The sequence below is a fragment of the Emericellopsis cladophorae genome, assembly GCF_022114955.1.
Source record: "Emericellopsis cladophorae strain MUM 19.33 chromosome Unknown NODE_7_length_695568_cov_118_814649, whole genome shotgun sequence".
NCBI classification, from domain to species: Eukaryota; Fungi; Ascomycota; class Sordariomycetes; order Hypocreales; family Bionectriaceae; genus Emericellopsis; species Emericellopsis cladophorae.
Window position 1 is genome coordinate 601,721 of NW_026250932.1, and position 19,661 is coordinate 621,381.

Sequence of the window (19,661 nt, forward strand, 5' to 3'; positions counted from 1 at the left end):
AGCGCATATGAAGTTAGCCAATACCACTTTATACTCTGGGCATATCTAACTTTCAGGTTTTATAAAGCAAGTCACGTCTTTCGCCTGTGCCGTAACCCATCACTCCATCGTTGCCGATTTTTCCAACACACTCGTCCCCAGAAAGCCACATACTCAGACACAATGCGTTACTCTCTGAGCTTTGAATCCCTCTTGGCGGCTGCGGCCACAATAGCTGGCATAGTTGAGGCTACCCCGCCGCCCGGATCACCCCCAACCGGCTGCCAGCCCACCTTCTCGCAGGGTCGCTTCGAGATCGTCGTCCAGCCCATCGCCAATGCCAAGACGAGGCGCCAGGACGGCATCAGCGGCGGTGCCCTGGCCATCAGACTCGTGAACGGCGTCCTCGCAGACGGGCAGGGCCGGACGGGGTACATTGCCAGCAACCGCCAGTTCCAATTCGACAAACCCCACCAGGCCGGGACCATCTACGATGCCGGGTTCTCGTCCTGTAACAACGGCCATCTCGCGCTGTGGTCCGAGGAGACCTTCTACCGCTGTCAGTCGGGCAACTTTTTCAACCTGTATGATCAGTCGATCGCGCCCCACTGTGAGAAGGTCTACATCATCATCCGCGCTGTGGGCGGTAGTACACCTATGCAGGGCTCGTCACCCTCGCAGATTTACGACGGTCAGATTCAAGCGCCCCAGGGGATCGACGCCACCACGAGGTACATGAAGCAGACAGTCAGCCCCAGGGTGCCGACATTGACCGCCAAAACGACCCGGAAATCCTCCTGGGCAAGCCGTGAAACCAAGACGGACACGCCTGCCAGGCCTAGCTGGACAGGCCGCCATGTGGCTCGCCAAGCAGATGGGCCGCCCCAGGCTCCTGGGACTCCTGGTGCCTCGACACCTTATGCTGCTCCTACTGTGCCTATGCCCCCGACCACTCCCGTCTATTCCACTGCGCCGGTGTATCCGCCCGTCTATCCGCCCATCTATCCCACTACGCCTGTCTATCCCGTCTACCCCAGTGCGCCGGCCTCTCCTACTGGGCCTGTCTCCTACGGGGACGGGTGCCGTGCCCATCGCTGCTGGTGAGCGATCTATGCCTCGCGCTGCTGCGGCACTGGTTGTGGGTGGTGCCGTGGCCGTCTTCTATCGGTAACTGCGAGCGGAAGCCTATGCTGTTCTCTTCTTTGTCCGTTCCACTTCCGTCCGTCCGAGTAGACTATTGGAGTCGTCCTCCGAGTCTGGGGAGTACACGGGTAATGAAATGGGTGGGTGATTCTGGAGTCTTGGGATGATATGGCCAGGCATACATAATTAAGTATCAAGACATTGATGAAGATGGCAAAAGATATCAAACATGAACATGCAAGGCAAGCTCCTGTCCTGTCCTGTCTTGTTGACATTTTGTCCGCCGGTGACATGTCCGATGCTACCCGAATAGGAAGTATTCAGTGGGTCCCTGCCGAGATCGCAGCGCCGGGAGCGGAGGTCATCTCCGGAGGACGCGCCTGGTGCGACGGGTGCGAAAGCATGAGTGGAATTGTTTGTGTGCAGGATGCCAGCTTCATCAGGGGGATTGTCGGGCCGTTCTTGGTATTTCCCTCTCGCTTCACGCTGCCTGTGCGCTCCTTTCAAACGCGATCGAACCGCGCAGGTAGCCATCCGCAATACCCGGGCTATGTCCGCCTCGCATCCGCCAACATGAACGCCTTTCAAGGCAACGCGTGCGCCCTGTCGGCTACATTCACCTAGTCTGGGTAATTAACCTTGCGCATCGCTGTCGGACCCTGCCCGCCTTTCGGCTTTGAGACCAGAATTTTTCCAGCCACGGACAGGGACCGCCCAATTTGTTCCATTCGTCACCCGGATCCGACTCCCTCGTACGTGGTGACTGAATCTAAGGTTCATCTTCCCGACCGACAGCGCTCATAGCTATCCACATTGCTACAGATGGGCATCCGTAGGATGACTCAGTTGGACATTCTAACACACTGCTATATCTCTCCCGCGCCGCGACATGACACTGTGACGCCTACCACCACCAGACTGGAACGCATCAGCATCCGTCCGCACGCTCTCCTCTCATCACTCACCCACCCGGGACCCCACCCCGAGCGACACGCCGATCATGGCGACAGAACATGACCGCCAAAGTGACCCCGAGAAGCAATCGCAGCAGTATGCCTCTGGCGAGATGGAAAGCAGGACGGCGCAATCACCCGACAAGCGCGCCACCTCGAGCACTAGGGCAGAACACCACCCCTCCCTCCCGGAGGCTGACGATGGCCACGACGACGAGTCCTCCTCCGACGAGGGAGGCGACCAGCCGTCGATACTAGACCGCGTGCTCAGTCGCGTCACTTCGCGCTCCAGCGTCGATCCAGGGCCGCCCCCAGACGGTGGCATGCAGGCCTGGTCACAATGTAATGACACCTCAACTCCCAACACCAACGCTTTCACACAGCCTGCTAACCAACCACCCCCCGCCTCCCAGGCATCGCCGGGCACTTTGTCATCTCCAACAGCTGGGGCTTCATCAACAGCTTCGGCGTCTGGCAGGACTACCTTCCCACCCTGCTCCCAGAGCGCTCCGACTTTGAAATCTCCTTCATCGGCTCCCTCACCGTCTTCCTGCTCTTCTTCCTCGGCACTTTCACGGGGCGCCTCGCCGACGCCGGCTACTTTCGCCCCATCTTCCTCCTCGGCAGCTTCTTCCAGCTGCTCGGCATCTTCATGACCTCGCTCTGCACAAAGTACTGGCACTTTATGCTCGCCCAGGGCATCTGCATCGGCATCGGCAACGGTCTCCTCTTCTGCCCCTCCCTCGCCCTCGTCTCGACCTACTTTCTCAAGAGGAGGGCCGTGGCCATTGGCCTGACGGCCGCCGGCTCCGTCACCGGCGGACTCATCTTTCCCATCATGGCGCGCGAGCTCCTGCCCCGGATCGGGTTCCCCTGGACCATCAGGGCCATTGGTCTGGTCCAGCTCGCGAGCCTCGCCATATCCAACTCTCTCGCCAAGCCACGCATCAGGCCGCGCAAGACGGGACCTATTGTCGAGTTGGCCGCCTTCCGGGAGCTCGAGTACACCTTTTACGTGACAGGAGCCTTCTGCGTGAGTCCAGTCCCCTCTCCTGTACGCTCCGCAAAGTCCTAACCCGAGCAGTTCTTCTGGGGTGTCTACTTTGCCTTCTACTACCTGGCCAGATTCTCCCGCGACGGGCTGGAGAAGGACCCCTTTAGCTTTGACAGCTCCCTCAACCTGCTGCTGGTCATGAATGGCGTCGGCCTCACCGGCCGGATCATCCCCAACTTCCTCGCCGACCGCTTTGGCGCCGTCAACATCTTCATCCCCATCTGCGGCGTCACCTCGCTGCTGAGCTTCTGCTGGATCGCCGTGGACACGCAGGGTGCCTTGTATGCCTGGGCCGTCCTCTACGGGATCTTTGCGGGCGGTATCCAGAGCCTGTTCCCCGTCGCCTTGTCGTTCCTGACGACGGACCTGCGCAAGCTGGGCGTGCGCATGGGGATGGGTTTCACGATTGTGTCGTTTGGTAAGTTGGGGTGCTTTGCATCGCGTCTCCCGATTCGAGCTGACTGTGATATTCTTAGCCGTCCTGACGGGACCCCCCATCGCTGGCTCCATCATTGACTCCACGGGGAGTTATGTCGGAGCGCAGGCATTCTCGGGAGCTTCCTTGGCCCTCGGGTGCTTCTTCCTGCTCTGCTCCAAGATAGTGAAGATGCGCAAGACGGGGATGGGCTGGCGAGGCAAGATCTGACCGAACGACATGCACTTGTCGCTTCTCTGCAGGCCACGGTACATATTGTAGCGTTTCATGAAGCATATCGATTTGAATATATTCACGTCCTCAAAGTAATGAAATCCTTTGCGGGCTACGTACCGCGGAATCTTGGCAGCCACAGTAGCCCGTCACACAACATCAGTGTATGCTGGGGGCTGCTCACTCGGTCCCCCCGCTCGCTCCGCTTCCTCAGACACAACGGACCGCCGGCCCTCCTCAATACGCACTGTCCACATGGCAGCGCCCGCCGTGGTCGTAAGCAGGAAGAAGAAGGACAGAATCGGGATGAGCTCCAGGATCATGGCCACCGTCCCAAACCACACATCTTCCCAAGCCAGACGCTTCGCCTCCACCTTGCGCTCCTGCTTGGAGAATCCACGCAGCTGGAACCATCGATAGTGGGACAGCTTGCCCAGGCGTGTCCCCGTGATGATGACAAACATGGGTGTGCCGAACCAGGGGATGAAATTCAGTGGCAGGCAACATGCGAGTTCGACGATCTGGACGATACTCCATGGCGTATACACGGCGGATGACGTCGGTTTCCCAAGCATCTTGACCGCATTGGGGGCGTCTGGGTACAGGACACGATGTGGTGAGACAAGGTCCGTCCATGAGAGCTTGATGAGCGTAGCCTGTTCTCAATTAGCCGAGCTGCGACGCCCTCAGGAACATGGACCCACATCAAACACATCCACGCGACACTCGTCTACAAAGAAGCCTTCAAAAAGACCCTGGATGATGACCAGCCCCTCACCGAGCACCAGAAACGTCGCATTGACCCACGCGCCTCGCCCCTGGAAAATCGCCAGGAAGGCGAGCTGCGGCAGGAAAGCGAACGTGAACAGGATGAGATACACCAGACACGATATTAGCGACAGGGGCAACAGCCTTCCAAAGAACAGTGGCCAGTATTCACCGCTGCGCACAAAGAACCAGATGCCACGTAGGGGATAGGAGGCGGCGATGGCGCACCGCTTGATGGCCCCCGCTTGGCGCCTCAGGAAGCTGCTGGGTTGGTCCGCTGGACGCGTCAAGGGGCGTCTTTCGTCTTGGGGACCTGGCTGGGCCATCTTTGCTTGTGAATGCCGATGCGGCAGGATGTCAGGGTTTGTTGCAAGTGCGCAAGTGTGCAAGCGAGACGCGGCGTTGGCACCTTGTCAGCAGATGTCCTCGTTACGCCTTCCTATGACGTCATTGCTGACATGGTCTTGGTGATCGCCATTCGCCCGTCCCGTCGCCTACAAGTATTCAATGCTACGATAGCTTCTGGACTAAAATTTCACTGTCGTATCACTATAATCAGCTTGGACAGGCAGCTCTCACCATAGCGGCGGTAGATGCACGGCCCGAAACTAGCATGGCACTCATGGACAGTTGGGCAAGGAGAGGAGCAATATCACCTCCAGGCCAGGGTGGACAGACAAAATGCTGGTATTGAGCCTCGCTGTAATAGTCCGTCCTGAACAGCTCCAGAATAGCTCAGAACCTCCCCCTTCTGAGGAACTTGTTGGGAATGTCGACGTACTTGGCGCGCAAATACTCGCACACATTCTTACCCAGCGTATCATACTCGCTCGTCGAGTTGAAGCCCCGATCCAGGTGATCCCGAATCAAAAAGTGCACCGCCCTAATCCCCGGAATCTCAAACCGTTCAATCTTGCGGCCCTTGTCGGAGCCCTCGAGGAGTTGGTGCACCTTGTCCATTGTGAGAAGACTGCGTAGCCAGTCGTACTCGTCTTCGTGGCGCACGTAGAACCCAACATTGGCATCCGAGGCCTTGTCGCCCGAACGACCACCAACGACCCAGCCCAGGGGTCCGCGTGTGGTAGGTCCATAGGACGTCAAGTCCACGGGGCGAGCGCACTCGTACGACTTTTGATCCCGCGGATATGTCGTGACATTGTTCTGCACTGGAATGTCGATGCTCTTCCCCATCCACGGGAGCTCCACGCGGTGCTTGACTTCCGACTGCGGCAGCAGGGTCACGTAGTACTCGAAGAAATCCTTGCCCTCGCTCTGGCGCTGGTCGTTGTCCAGGGACGCACCAGGACATGACTGCAAAAAGTTCTCCATGCACCAGCGGTTGAATCCGGGGACGTCAAGAGTGGACTTGTCGACGAGCGCCTTCTTCTTTGTCTGGACAAAGACGCGCAAGTCGACGGTCGCGACCTCTTGGTTCCGAGGGTTCTCCTGGGAGTAGCCGTTCAGCGAGAACTTGAGACAGGTGAGATCCTTGATCGCGTCGCCAATCGAGTGGCGAACTTGCCGCTCCGTCCACTCGGCTTTTTCTTCAAGGTCCAGACCGACAATGTGGTAGTGGAACTCGGCTTGGTAGCCGCCCCAGGCTGTCAGTCCGACCTTGGTCGTTGATGGTGCGGGAAGGCCCTTGACACCGGTGACTTGGACGCGGTCCTTGCCAATCTCCCTCATGACGATGCCCTCGAGGTTGGCCGTGGCATCGGAACCGTAGTAGAGGGGACCCTGAATTTCGTACAGAAGCTGCGACGAGACAGTTCCGACGGAGACTTCACCGCCAGTGCCAGCTTCTTTGGTGATGACACATGAACCGTCAGCGTCCACCTCGGCAATGGGGAAGCCAATGTTCTCGCATTTGTCCATGAGCCTCTTGAAGCCTGAGTAGTACCCGCCGCAGACGTAGGCCGAGCACTCAATCAGGTGGCCTGCCACGAGAGACCCAGCAATCTGATCCAGGTCAGTCTCACGGTCCCAGCCGTGCCACCACATGGCAGCGCCAATAGTCGTGGCAGCATCGGCAACACGACCGCAAATGACAATGTCGCAGCCCTGGCGAAGGGCCTCAGCAACGCCTGCGCCTCCGAGGTAGCATCTTTTCTGTCTCAGCTTAAAAGTCCACCGTTGAGAGAGACTTCACTTACTGGGCCGCGATGATTTCGTGTCCCCATTCACTCAGAGGCTTCCCGTTCATCAAGCTGGGAAAGACCTCCCCGTTGGCCTGCAACCTCTTCACAGTCTCCGTAACCTCGTCACCACTCACCCATCCAACTTTGAGGTCGAGCCCCTGCCTCTTGACCTCCTCCTCCACGGTCTTTGCGAGAAGTTCGGTATCGCTCGCACCAGCGTTCACGGCAACCTTGATGTTCTTGGACGTGAGGTACGGCAACGCGGGTGAGATATTATCCATAAAGGTCGGGTCAAAGAGACCGGCAGGCTCGTCCGTGAGCTGTCCTGTTTTCCGAAGCTTCTCATTCTCCTGTTTCTGCGCGCCGTGTAGGGTCATTGTACATTCGGACAGCCAGTCGCCGATGATGCAGTCAACGTCGCAGTTCTTGGCCAGGTCGCCAATGGCGCGCTGACGGTCGGAGAAACCGCCAGACGAGCCGGCAATCCTGATCGCACGCTTTACGGAGGGCATGATGGAATTTGAGAGAGAGCTGAAGGAGAATGTAGGGAGTGCCTGCTTCGGCAAGCCCAGCCATCGTATGCGGTACGGGCGCCTGTCTTATAGACCACGGTATGGACTCTCTCAGCCCATACTGGCCCGGCCAACGTGGTTCTCCGGAAGAACATGATGCGGAAGACACACGCTCAACTCCTCAATTGTGACACAACACCAGGCGCCAACTCTCCAGCAAGGTGACATCCATGCGGGGAAAGAGATCTTGGGGGAAGTTAAACATGCGGGAGGAGACAATCTTGAACTAGGAGGGATCATGACACGCAGCCATTACGGCCGTTTGTCCGATCACGACGAGATGGCAGGCGGAAAATAATAGCCTCAGACGGGTGTTTAAGACGCGAACCTGTGAATAGACCAAGGGCACGTCCTCTAACCGGAAGTTGATTTTCCAGCAGCCACTCGCTTACCCTGCGGCACGCCTAGCCAACTGGCTCTGCCAGCGAAATCGAACCTCCAACACTATGTTTCAATAGCTTTCAAAAAAGAACGACTCTCGTGACCCTCGTGCACCTTTGCCAACGGTATGAGATAAGCGTCGTCGTTTTGGCTGGTCAGCCAGTTGATGTACACCCTTGCCACATGCAACCACTTGGACTTCTCCGCCTTACTGGCCCCTTGCCCTTCCCAAACCCAGACAGCCTGACCAGCGTCATCAAGGATAAATACGTCGTTCCCATCGAGATCGTCCGTGGAAAGGGTGGGGCCGTCCTTGACCAGGTCAAAAGTCAGCTCACCCGAAGCATCGCTCAGGCGGAAAAGTTTCTTGGTCGTCCCCTCCTGTCCCACTTTGCGAGCCTGGGCCAAAGGTCGGCTGGCCTTGAATCCGTCCGTGGGCGTCTCGTCATTTCCACCCAGCAGGTCAACGATCCGCCTCGAGCGCGACTCTGCCTGTGTCAGGACCTCGACATCGACGTGCTTGGCGAGGGTCATGTCGTGGACAACCTGGGCTGCCTTGGCCTTCTCCATGGGGCTGCAGCCCTTGCCCTGCCATACCCAGATCTTGTCGCCAGTGTCCAGGACAAAGACATCACCGTCGTCCAGGCTTTTCCAAGTGGGTTCCACTTCGTGCACAACCAACCCGTTGGCGCCGGCACTTGGGTTCTTGAACACGCGGAGAAGTGTGAGGATCTCTTCCTTGACCTCCTCCTCCACGTGGCGGAAGCCAGATCGGACACCGCCGGCGCGAATGGATATGCGCGGGAACAAAGACAGGAACTCGTCCGACGGCGCACGCTGCACTTCCCGGTGCTGGGTGGCTGCGCCATGGAGGAACTCGTCGAGCTCGACGGTCTTGTATGCCGCGGTGCCCGCCTCATCCTGCGTGGTGTGGTTGCCCAGCCAGAAAAAGATGTCGTGGCCCAGCTTGTCGTCGCCGACCTTGTACGAGTGCAGGACAATGTAGCTGTCGCCGTCGTAGAACTGGCCGTACTTGTCCTTGGGCCAGCCGACGACCTGGAAGTCCTCAATGCGCCAGATGTGAAGGCCAGCCGCGGCGCCTACATTGTTGGCGTGCCAGGCTGGCTCGGACACGGCCGAATTGTACTTGACCTGGTGGTCTATATCGGTGCCAATGAGCTCGACGTTGCTGTCTTTGATGTCGTACTCCTTTGGGTGCACGAGGCCTGCGTTGGGAGCCATGGTGGGAAGCAAAATGATATAGTCAACAGCTATGGACTTCTCAAGTAGGTCTGCAGTATGAAGAGAACACAGATCATTATATTGATGGGGTCGACTGAGGTGAGGCGTGCGGGGACTGGATCCACCTCATGGCAGTGCCGCACGCTTGCCGCCATTCGATGGAGACTGGACTGATTCGTCAGGGGGGCAGTGAGGCGTTGTGCGTCAATAACCGCCTGTCTCGTATAGATCACGTCTACCGACCCAGGTTGTTGACTACGCTCGCCACCATGACTGCACTTTCACGCTCCCAGTTGCCCGTCGTCCTCCTCGACCCGGACAGTGCGTTGGGCGGCTGGCAGCCCCTGAGGACGGCGTGTCGGATGGCATCCCCGACATTGGATTTGTTCGATTTCAAGGTCCTCGCGACCACGCCGCCTCGGTTGACAATGTCTTGCACACGACTGGCCAGGTTGCTAGCCATTGTTCGCCAGTAGTACGATGGAAGCGAGGATGTCTCCAGGTGCGCGTACATGGACTGCAGCAGTGGTACTTGGCTCTGCCGTGCATCAGCGGGGAGCAGTGGGTGCGAAGGCGCCTTGGTAGCTTCGAGAATGATCTCCAGGGCGACAATGTGCTGGCATTTGGCAGAGACTTCCAACAGCGCCCTTTCCAGCGTCGGCAGCTGACTCAAGGCTCGGGAGAGGATCGTCACAGATGTCTGCAGGGCTGTCCGTATGTAGGATTCGAGGGCGACGAGCAGATACCGAGGGATCCATTTCTCCCATTTCTCCGCCTTGAGCGTGACCAATGGCGACAGAAGATATAGAGTCGCCATGGCCGACGCCATGTTCTCTCGAGCCTCTTCGCTTTGGGTGAATGTCATTGAGTTTGTGATCGCAAAGTCGCGTATGGTTCGCTCCGCTGTATCTCGCACTGACCGTTCAATGGGGTTGATGACGGTGTCCTGCAGGCTGCGCACCGCGTCCACTCTGTTTAGCCCGAACCCTTCTTCTCCTTGCGACCTTTTCTCGAGTATCTCCCGCAGACTGAGAATGGTGTAGGAGCACCGCACCAAAGCGGCTTGGTCGTCACCAGCCCCTGAGCCTCCCAGGTCGGCATGCTGGACTTCGAGCTGGCGTCCGAGCTGCAGACATCGACCAACAGACCGCGCCAATCTCAAAGTCTCCCATAGTCGCAGAGCAACCTGCCGCACCTCGTCTGCTTCGGCATGCTTATCGACAACCTCCTTCTCTAGCTGCTTGTAGCTATCATTCAACGTCTTGATCTGAGCGTCAAGCTCATCAACGATCCGTGCACTGGCGCTTGTTTGCTCTTGGGTATACTGAAGTAGCGGTATCGCAGAGCGCGTCGTCAGAGAGTCAATGTGCGAGTCGACCTCTTGGGCGTCAAAGAGAACCCTCGAAAGGGGGGTTGATAGGTCTAGCGTGGAGTCATTGGGGTTGTTGGTCGCAACGACCAGCGAGTTGGCAAAGGCAGCTGGCTTGAAATTCGGATCTAGGAATGTCTCGTAGTCGATGTAGGACGGCTCGTCGTTGTCTTGGGATGCTGTGGTCATGGTGGGCTGCTCGTGCAGTCAAGATTCGGCCTCGGGCGATTTCGATGGATGTTTTGTCTTAGCGTGGGGAAGAAAATCGCGGCAGACCCAGGGCAGGCTGACAAAAGTCCAGGGTGCTTGGAGCTGCATGGCATCCATCGGCCTCCTCATCCACAATCCTATATAACAGGCCTGATACTATATCAGCGAACGTAATTACTGCCCTACTGCAATCCCACAGCATTGAATTCATTCAAACTGCGACTGATTGATCATACAATCGCGTGGTCGAGTGCCAGACTCTCTCGGACTTACGCTTATGTCAGCAAACGTGATGATCGACTGCGGCATTTGCAGCCTCCGTTCTGGCGCCCTCGATCCATAATTCCTTCTACGGCACCACCAACCTGAATCATCCTGGTTCCGGCACTGCCGATTAGTAGCTCTTCGGTGTTCGCTTCCATCGCCTTTTGCGCGCGGGTGGTTGAACACCGCAAACCCCGTGTCTCTCCCGGACGTACCTCGCGTCGCGGTCGATTGGAAACTTTTTCTCAACCTGCCATCTCACTCTCACCTCCCGCCTCTCCCACCTCGAGCCATCCGTCCGTCTCGAATGTCAAGTCAGCGCGATAAGGCTTCCGCTTCCGTGTAAGCCGCCGTTCCTCTAGGCCTCACGGGTCAACGCCATCGCCCATCATGATCACCGCCGCCGACCTCCTCCTCCATGCCCGCGCCGAGATCGACTTTCCCGGCGGCGACAACGATACCGACACCTTGATTGGTGGCGTGCACTACAACAAGACCACGCTCGAGCACTTCAACTACACTCTCTTCGACAACCAGACCTTGTCCAACGGCAGCAAATGCTGGCTCGTGCAGGAGCCCTATGCGCCTCCGCTCTTGTTACAGAATGGCACCTTTATCAACCACACCAACTGCTACTACCCCGTTGACCCGATCGGCGAGCGCGGCTTTACTGGCATCGGCATGGCATGCGCATTCGGCATCGCCCTTGTCCTCATCCTCACGGTTCTAGCCAAGCACGGACGGCATTATCTTCCCACGGAGAAACGGTTCACTCCCATCGGACGGAGGTGGCAATGGTACTGGGGTTGCTTCGTCTGCGCCTGCTCGCTCATCAGCCTGTTCCTCAACGTCGAAGTCGACCGGTACCGCGTGCAGCAGCTGCCCCTCATCGTGACGAGCTTCTTCTGGTACTTGATGTGCATGGGCACCACGTGTGTCGTGTGGGAAGCGGTCCGCCACTGGGGCAGCTGGCTCGAGAGGCAGTACATTGATCCCAACCCGTTCGCCCTGTCCGAGGAGGATCGGCGCGCCAGGGTCGAGTTCTTCCTCCCGCTCATCTTCTACTTTCTGACATGGATGAACTTTTTCATGGTCATCCCCCGCAGCTGGACGTTTGCCCAGAAGCAGCGCTACCCGGAGCAGATCGAGAACGTCGCGCGAGTGGCGGCGACAAGCATCCGATTCAAGGTTGGCGCGTTCTTCCTCTTTGCCGCCTGGTTGGTCATCTGCTTCTCACTGTGGCACTCGATCAGGCACTACAAGCCCCGCAACCGCGGGATCATCAACCGCGGCGTTGGCCTCGTCAAGGCGATTCCCCTGCGCTTCCTTTTACTGATTCCCCTCCTTCTGAGCGTCATTGGGTATCAGGCACTCATCTCCTTTGACTTTGACTACTCCGTCATCAAGAAGGATGGACCTGTCCCCATCATCTATGGCTGGGGGTACGGAGCGCAGCTCCTCATCCTGATCGTCCAGATCGCCTACGGCTACGCCAGCCCCAACGAGGACAAGGAGCTCATCAGGCAGAGAAGGGTGCGCGGCGAGACCCTGGACAGGGAGTTGGGTCTCGTCCGCAAGCCTGCCTGGTGGCGCCGCGTCAAGGGGGAGCACATTGTCGGGACCTTCCGCGACAAGCTGCTCAAGAACGTCCAAGAAGTTGGCCAGGGACGGGGTGTCGGGCGCCGGGCCGAGGGCGACATGGAGCGGGACATCCGTGAGAACATGGAGTCCGAGGCTCGCCAGGACGACGGCATCAACATCGAGATGAGCAACTACGGCCGCAGAAAGAGGAACAACAGGGAGGAGTGGAATCCCCGTGCCGACTTGGCTGGCGTGCACAGCATGGACCGCGGGGACGAGCTGGCCTGCGGGAGCAACCCCGAGAACCAGCGTGTTCTAGACATGGCCTCGAGCTTGCTGTTCCCCGATCCCGCCGAGGTCGAGCGCCGGGATCGCGAGGCTGAAGCAGAGCGTATCCGCCGACTCGCCTACCTCCAGGAGGACGGACCCCCGCCAGACTACAGGGACGTGCGTGGCAGGGGTTCGACGAGCAGCCAGCGGCCCGCGACGAGCGAGCGCAGTAACAGTACGGCCACGAGCAATTCGATCAATGCGCCGCCCACCAAGGTGCGAAGCATGTTGGATATTTGATGGACATGACCAATGGCACGAGCGGAGCATGTATGACTGGCACTTGGTATGTGTGGCGTCGGAGTCCTTTGATGGGAGGCATGGCATGTTTTTGGCGTCTTGTGTTTGTATCTCTTGGTTGCGGTTGATACTTTGATGACTCCACAATTATAACATAGCAGGTCTAATCTTATTCGCTTCGTACATCACAAGGGGACTCTGACCCGGTTGGGTTGGAAGTGTAGATTCTCCGCACAGGTGATCGGTTGTTCTAGCCAGCGTCACTTCGCGCATGGCTGGGTCTCGGCTTATCCGGGTGTAAGAGAATCGGACCCTTACATAGCTTGCGAGATCCGACCTGCTTCATGCACAACACCGCGACGACGAAGCAAGGCCACGGTCAAAATGGCGGTGAAGAAGGCACGCGGCACTGGTCCCTGCGTGTCAGCGTTGCACTTGTCATGTACGTGACATCCCTTGCAGTAGCCGAGGAGATACACAGCAGGCACACCGGGTAACCAAGATGGGTCAGATTCCAAGATGTATCAACCCGTCCGTGTACCCAGCGGGAGGATGGGAGGTATGCGGATGCTCGACATTCAACGGCAGGGTATAGAGCATGCAGAAACAGCGCACCGCGGTGTATGTTGACGGGCTTGATAATTGATCCCTCCGAGTGGCCGCAGTCTTCTTAGCCAGCCTTCAAAGGCTCCCATATGATGGCGACCAAAGCTGGACAACACTCCCGGGCCCAGAGTTTTCCGTCAAGGTATGCTGAGCTCCCTCTTGGGGTCATACCCGAGCGAGCGCAAGGGGGCCGGGCGATTTCTGGTAGGCTAACCACCCGTGCCTTGTGGCTGACTGGCCGTTGGTCCCTATGTTCTTTTTCGATCGGTCCGGAGAGCTTGAGAGGTGGATGTTTAGGCGGTCCTCTGGGCCCGCTACGCGAACTCAAATATTCTCGATGACGGCACATTGAGGATCAGGTCCAGGGTCAGGTCGAGTCCTGTGACAGGTGGTACTGGGAGGGGCCGTCAAGGAGAACGGACAGCATTTCCCATTGGGGTTCCCATGTATTCCATTCGCCTGGGAGGCTGCGGCACTCATACAAGATTATCGATAGAATCAACAGGAGGCGGGTGCCCGTGCCTAGTACTTGTGATTATCATGCAGCTAGTACCTCTCTCCCTGCATGTGCTTGCTAGTCTAGTACGACTGTACTATATGCTAGCAATGTAACCAAGTGCGCATGTCTTGATGTGCATACATGTATCTTCCGAGCTTATCGGGAGAGTCTAATTAAATTCAGCTCATTCGGCTATCAGGAGTAAGGAGAGGGCCGGCATCTAGTGCTGTGCTGACATGGGACGCGTTGGCCGAGAATGCCTCTGAGATGACTGCAACCTCGATCTATTTGCCATCGTCATGTAGTCCATCTTGATGATACCTGCGCTTGTGGATGCAGTCACATCGACGTCTGCCGGAGGGCACGATATGCTGATCCATACCAGCCTCCAAGACAGATGCCAGGACGAAAACCTTCGAGAATGCGTTTTGAGCTGAAAGACTGGAGCGAGGCATGGTGATCTCCACTTGGATAATAATCAAGTGCGCCCAATACTGAATGCATCGTTATCATGCGGAGATGCAATCAGCGACAATGAAGCTATCGCATCATCGATACCAGGTAGCTCGGTTGTCCCAAATGAAAATAATAAATGGGGGTTTCATTCCAAATGGCATTCTGTGTGCATCCGAGAGCGCTTCTGAAGCGGTCAAGAACGTCATGGCTGCTGGTAGACCCCACCACTTCCACAGCGAGGGGCGGCGGGAGGGTCAGCATCTCCAGTCCACATCATGCAGCCACCAGACCAGAGACACCCCGCAGTATCCGTCAATACTAGTGCGCGCGCGAAGAGTCCTTTGGCCACGACGTATCGGTGCCATTCAAGCAAAACGCATAGCGCAGCTCAATACCACGACCGCTTCACTCTGTAACCGTTGTTCATGTTACCACTGGAATATGTCTCTGACGCCGGGGACGCCGGGGACGCCGGGCAGGAACAAGACAACCTCTAACGACACGAGGCACAGACGATGCTTGGTGGTGATGTTGCACTCCAGTCAGGCGGCCGATGCTCCGCCAGGGGACCATTCCAGGAACCGAGAGTGACATGGCGCTGGTGCTGTCGGCTGACCCAAGGCTAATAAGCTAGGTTACCTACTTACCTACCTTAGGTTTGTTGGCAAAGGTCCGCGAAATCCAGTCGACGCATCAAGCTAGGCTGAATGGCACTGCTGCTGCGCTGCGGCCAGCGGTAACTGCATCTACGTAGGGCACCCCTCCATGTACCTCGCCAAGGCTCGCCATGATAGCTCCGAATGCTATTCCTGGGAGGTGTCACTCGTCCATCCTCCCTGCATGGAGAGAACAGGGCTCGCCAGCCTCGTGGCGGGCGTCTGCCTCCTGTCTACGGACGTAAACACGAGGGAATAATTGATAAAAGAAGAGAAGATGGCGGTCAGGGCAAATTCGGTCCATCACAAGATCAGCGGATCTGCTATGCGTGCGCTCTGACACGCCCAGCCCCTCGCATTACACGGCCAAGCAAGGATCACCACGAATGGCCCCACCACCGTGGGCGCCGGCCCCTCTCGCGGCGCGGTGGCAGCTCTCAGTCTGTCAGCGTATAACGCGCAGGCATCGTCATCCAGCAATGGCGCGCACGTAGTCCCGTCCCTGAGCCTCAGATGCACCGTGGTAAGGAGTTGAGTGCTGCGCACGACGATTCATCACCAGCTTCGCGGCTCGCCTGGCCCCCCTCGTGAAGGCTGGGAAACAGTTTCAACAGTCCGTAATAAAGATTGTCTTGCTTCGTCTCGTCTGTGTTCCGTGCGGTCTCTTCAGCACGTTGTGTCTCGACCAAAGTCTCGTAGCCTCATGTCGTACATAGGCGCACCCCCCTCCAGGCCGCGGTGCTCGAGTCAGAGGCCCCAGGGGACACATCCACATGGGAGAAATCCAGGCACTTTAAAGATCTCGGCCACGAGCCTCGCATCATACTTCTCGTGCGGCGGAGGCATGGATGACGATGAGCTATCACCAGACGCCAGCATACATGTAATACCTTGCCTATCACTTGCGCGACCCTGTGGCCACCATGTACGGCCTGGCTTCATCGTACCTGACAGACTGGAGCCAGTATAGAGCATGCCCCCCTAATGACATGGATACTGCAATCAGCGGTTCGGGCCATTTCGCATTTCCTTTCATCATGTCTTGGGCGCTGTCTCACAGCGCCCGGCGGGCAGGCGGGCAGGCACCACCACTCACCAGCTTCGCCCTGCCGCCAACCACAGTGAACGCAAACGGGCTGATTGGCCGGTCGCAGATGATATGCAGCCCGCATCCGGGACTCCTGCACTGGCGCATTCGACTGACGGGCAGACAATCGATAATCAACAACAATACTCCGTGCGGATACAGAGAATGGAGTTGGGCGTTTTCAGTAAAGTAATTAGATGGCCGTTTACTGAGGCCGAGCGGGCTGGCAGGGCCAGGCGGGCTGGTAGAGGCTTGGCAGTGCAAGGTCAGGTATGACTGGAATACTCCTTACGGATACCCGAAGAAACTCTGCTTCAGCCCAGTGCAGGCCAGGCTTTTAAAGACTCGGATCAGATCATTGCGGTCCAAGCTACGGACCGTTAGTGCGGGCCCTGTTTTCAAGATCGAGGGGACGCCCTTTCCATCTGGCTTTCGTTGGCTTGGCACGGCAGGCACATGATGGAGTCCATGTCACTCACTGTCTGTCTCCGGTCCCAGCCTGTCTGACATGGCACTCATGGCCACCACCTTTTAACTGGCTTGCAAATTCAGTGTTCGGCGGACAGCGAACGAGGAACTGGTGCCTGCGTCGGCTGGAGTGACTTGAGACCTGGTTCCAGTCCTCCAGTCAGTCCTCCGTCCACGTATCCATCCATCCATCCATCCATTATTCACAATTACACGCCCCCCCCCTTTCTCATGGGCTTTGCAGTGCTTCAACCAACAACCCGCCAGCCCACCTTCCGTGCCTGGATTACCACTTATTACCTGTCTGCTATCCCTACCTCCAGCAGTCATTCCCCCTTCGTGCTCGCCGCCTCCCCTCCGACTTGTACTCCCGCATCGAATAGCCAGACGTCGCTGTGGTTCCTGCAGGCCATCCATATCCTTTTGACTCGATAGTTTTTTAAACTCGAAGCGCCCACGCCATACTTGTCGGGTCCTCGAATACCCGCATCCTTCGGCATTTTGCCTGTTACCCGGGGTTTACTACACAGCAGATATCCCAGCCCCATCCTTCCTCCGGCGCTTACCTATCCACCACATCACTACCAGGGCTCGGGTCGGTGCGCCCACGACTGCACGCCCGAACGAGTGCAAAATTACCGACCATCTCGACAACGGATACTTCGTCGCCGTCATCAGTACCCTCTCGGCGCCCATTTCGAACTCGCTTCGGTCCCCATGGCCGCGGCGTTCCGACCGGTGAACTCGCCCCTCGCCTCTGAGGCGGCCACCAACAGCAGAAGCATCATGACGCCATCATCATCAGCGACCCCAACGCCCCAACCGAGCACCGCTCCGCACACAGCGACAAAAGCCGCGATGGACTCGATGGACGACGATGGTGTAACACCTACGAGGGAGACTTTTAGTCCTGCGATAGCTGGTCAGCGACCGTTGCCCTCGAGTCCGTTCCCGCACTCCGCGCACAGCCGCACATCCGGCGAGACCGACCGATCCAGACAGTCGCGGCAACGAGATTCGGCAGAGATGGATCTGGATGAGTCGGATGGCGAGCAACAAGGCTCGGACGACGGCTCGGACGATGAAAGTGTCGACGCAGATGGCGTTCGCACGGGCAAGAAGAAAAAGTCGCAGCGCTTCTACTGCACCGATTATCCACCTTGCAAGCTGAGCTTCACACGAAGTGAGCATCTAGCGAGGCACATCAGGTTCGTTCTACTCACTTGGGAGGCGCTGTTAAACCTCTCAGTACGCTGATGGTCGCAGGAAACATACTGGTGAGAGGCCGTTTCAGTGCCACTGCTCACGCCGCTTCTCGCGCCTCGACAACTTGCGGCAGCACGCCCAGACGGTACACGTAAACGAGGATATCCCCATCAACTCGCTTGCCGCCACAGGCTCGAGATTCCAGCGGCAGATGAGGACGGAACGGGTGCGTCAAGCGGGTAACCGCGCCAGAGCATCGACGGCTGGCAGCGCTGGCGGGCCGCCCAGGGGACACTCCAAGAGCCTCTCCACGTCCAGCATCAACAGTATAAGCTCCATCAACTCCAACTACACGACGACGGTCGATTCGCGTCGAAGGCCGCCACCTCTGATCGTCGCTGATCCCCGCTCGAGACCTATGGATCCGTATAGGCAGGCCGAGGGCCTGTACCAGTACGGCCGCCAGCCCTCACCCACCGAATATAGCACACCGACATCGGCCACTTTCTCGACGGGCCACAGCAGTCCCCAGTGGGCGTCTGGGATGGGCTCACCAAGGCCATCTCACTCTCGCTCCCAGAGCATGTACACGCCCAGCCGTCGACTGAGCGTCCCGTCGGCCACGTTTCAAGCGATGCAGGGACAGGTTCCCGGCCGACCAGTGTTCAGCGGTGCCGGCTCCATGAACAGCTCCAACAGTGGAGCTTTCTCTCCGGCTTCCAACAACATGGCCGCGTCTCCTACCATTTCCAACGCATCCGGATGGTCTGGGCGTCGCGACTCTGTGTCGAGCTCTGCGGAGGACTGGCGCAGGCGAACCTGGCATCCGGATAGCCGTGTATATGGCCATGTCGGGCATCAAAGTCAACTGAGCAGCGTAGCGAGCCAGACCATGACAGGCCCAGAACCACGGCCCCCAATGGTCATGGACCCCGCCACCACCAAGTCGAACTTGCAACTACCGGGGATCGAGTCGTTTGATCAGCCAGGTGCGCAGCGTACGTCGACCACGCCGCCTCGCCGACAGCCATCGCCCATGATGGTCGACACTCACCCACGTCCTCCGACCCTGCAAGCCATTCACCACGAAGATGAGAGGCGCAACCTCAACGCCTACGATGCCAGTCTCCAGCGCGGGCTGAACCGGCTGGATATTGATCCGCACACGCCGCCGCGAGACGGTGCTGGTGCGTGGGCTTCGGAGGCCAACCGCGCTGTGCAACAGGCGCAGATGGACAACGCCAGGATGAATGCTCCCGTTGTCCGATTCGACGCTCAGCCCCCGACATCGTACCCTCACCCGGGAACCCAGGGCATGCACTACCATACCATGTCGGCGCCCAACGTCTCGGCCGCGCGGGAGTCGAAGCGTCGCGGATGGTACAATGGGCCCATGGCGACGCATCGTGAAGAACGCATGGATCAAGAGCCGCGTGCTAGTCGCGTCGACAGAATGGTCCATCCCAACTTCACTGGCTTCAGTGTCTTCCCGGCCGGAGACCAGCAGCCCTCTGGACACCAGCAGCAGCAGCCGCCTCACCATCACCAGCAGGAGGGCTCATCCAGCACGAATAATTCCCTTGGTCGACTGGAGGCCCTGGTAGCCGTGGCTACCGGAGAAGGCGCGGCCACCGCTGCCTACTAGAGAGTGGTCTTGGCAAATCCATCGCCATCCGACACGCTATCCCATTAATACTTTGGTTGTCGGCCGCACACCCTTTTCAACAAATACCACTTGCGACGTTGGCTATTGTCACCCTCTTTTTTTTGCGACACACCGTCTCCGGCGACAGTTGGGATATGCTTTCTA

The 19,661-nt window shown here is 58.0% G+C and overlaps 7 protein-coding genes across 7 annotated transcripts; 4 read left to right on the forward strand and 3 right to left on the reverse strand.

Annotated features, from left to right (window-relative positions):
- Positions 1 to 162: 162 nt before the first annotated feature.
- J7T54_005682 (uncharacterized protein) lies at positions 163 to 1,083 on the forward strand (the record flags this gene model as incomplete). Its single annotated transcript, XM_051504127.1, has 1 exon — positions 163 to 1,083. The coding sequence occupies one exon, from the start codon at positions 163 to 165 to the stop codon at positions 1,081 to 1,083; it is 921 nt and encodes a 306-aa protein (XP_051364509.1).
- Positions 1,084 to 2,122: 1,039 nt separating this feature from the next.
- Positions 2,123 to 3,775, forward strand: J7T54_005683 (Major Facilitator Superfamily; the record flags this gene model as incomplete). Its single annotated transcript, XM_051504128.1, has 4 exons — positions 2,123 to 2,417; positions 2,489 to 3,108; positions 3,160 to 3,547; positions 3,606 to 3,775. The coding sequence occupies 4 exons, from the start codon at positions 2,123 to 2,125 to the stop codon at positions 3,773 to 3,775; spliced, it is 1,473 nt and encodes a 490-aa protein (XP_051364510.1).
- A 152-nt stretch (positions 3,776 to 3,927) lies between these two features.
- Positions 3,928 to 4,872, reverse strand: J7T54_005684 (uncharacterized protein; the record flags this gene model as incomplete). The annotated part of the gene is made up of 2 exons (XM_051504129.1): positions 3,928 to 4,434; positions 4,483 to 4,872. 2 exons carry the CDS (start codon positions 4,870 to 4,872, stop codon positions 3,928 to 3,930), a joined length of 897 nt encoding a protein of 298 aa, XP_051364511.1.
- A 409-nt stretch (positions 4,873 to 5,281) lies between these two features.
- Positions 5,282 to 7,196, reverse strand: J7T54_005685 (uncharacterized protein; the record flags this gene model as incomplete). Its single annotated transcript, XM_051504131.1, has 2 exons — positions 5,282 to 6,650; positions 6,700 to 7,196. The coding sequence occupies 2 exons, from the start codon at positions 7,194 to 7,196 to the stop codon at positions 5,282 to 5,284; spliced, it is 1,866 nt and encodes a 621-aa protein (XP_051364512.1).
- A 504-nt stretch (positions 7,197 to 7,700) lies between these two features.
- Positions 7,701 to 10,437, reverse strand: J7T54_005686 (uncharacterized protein; the record flags this gene model as incomplete). The annotated part of the gene is made up of 3 exons (XM_051504132.1): positions 7,701 to 8,863; positions 9,123 to 9,727; positions 9,800 to 10,437. 3 exons carry the CDS (start codon positions 10,435 to 10,437, stop codon positions 7,701 to 7,703), a joined length of 2,406 nt encoding a protein of 801 aa, XP_051364513.1.
- Positions 10,438 to 11,112: 675 nt separating this feature from the next.
- Positions 11,113 to 12,873, forward strand: J7T54_005687 (uncharacterized protein; the record flags this gene model as incomplete). The annotated part of the gene is made up of 1 exon (XM_051504133.1): positions 11,113 to 12,873. One exon carries the CDS (start codon positions 11,113 to 11,115, stop codon positions 12,871 to 12,873), a length of 1,761 nt encoding a protein of 586 aa, XP_051364514.1.
- A 4,489-nt stretch (positions 12,874 to 17,362) lies between these two features.
- Positions 17,363 to 19,496, forward strand: J7T54_005688 (Biofilm and cell wall regulator-like protein; the record flags this gene model as incomplete). Its single annotated transcript, XM_051504134.1, has 2 exons — positions 17,363 to 17,853; positions 17,912 to 19,496. The coding sequence occupies 2 exons, from the start codon at positions 17,363 to 17,365 to the stop codon at positions 19,494 to 19,496; spliced, it is 2,076 nt and encodes a 691-aa protein (XP_051364515.1).
- Positions 19,497 to 19,661: the final 165 nt, after the last annotated feature.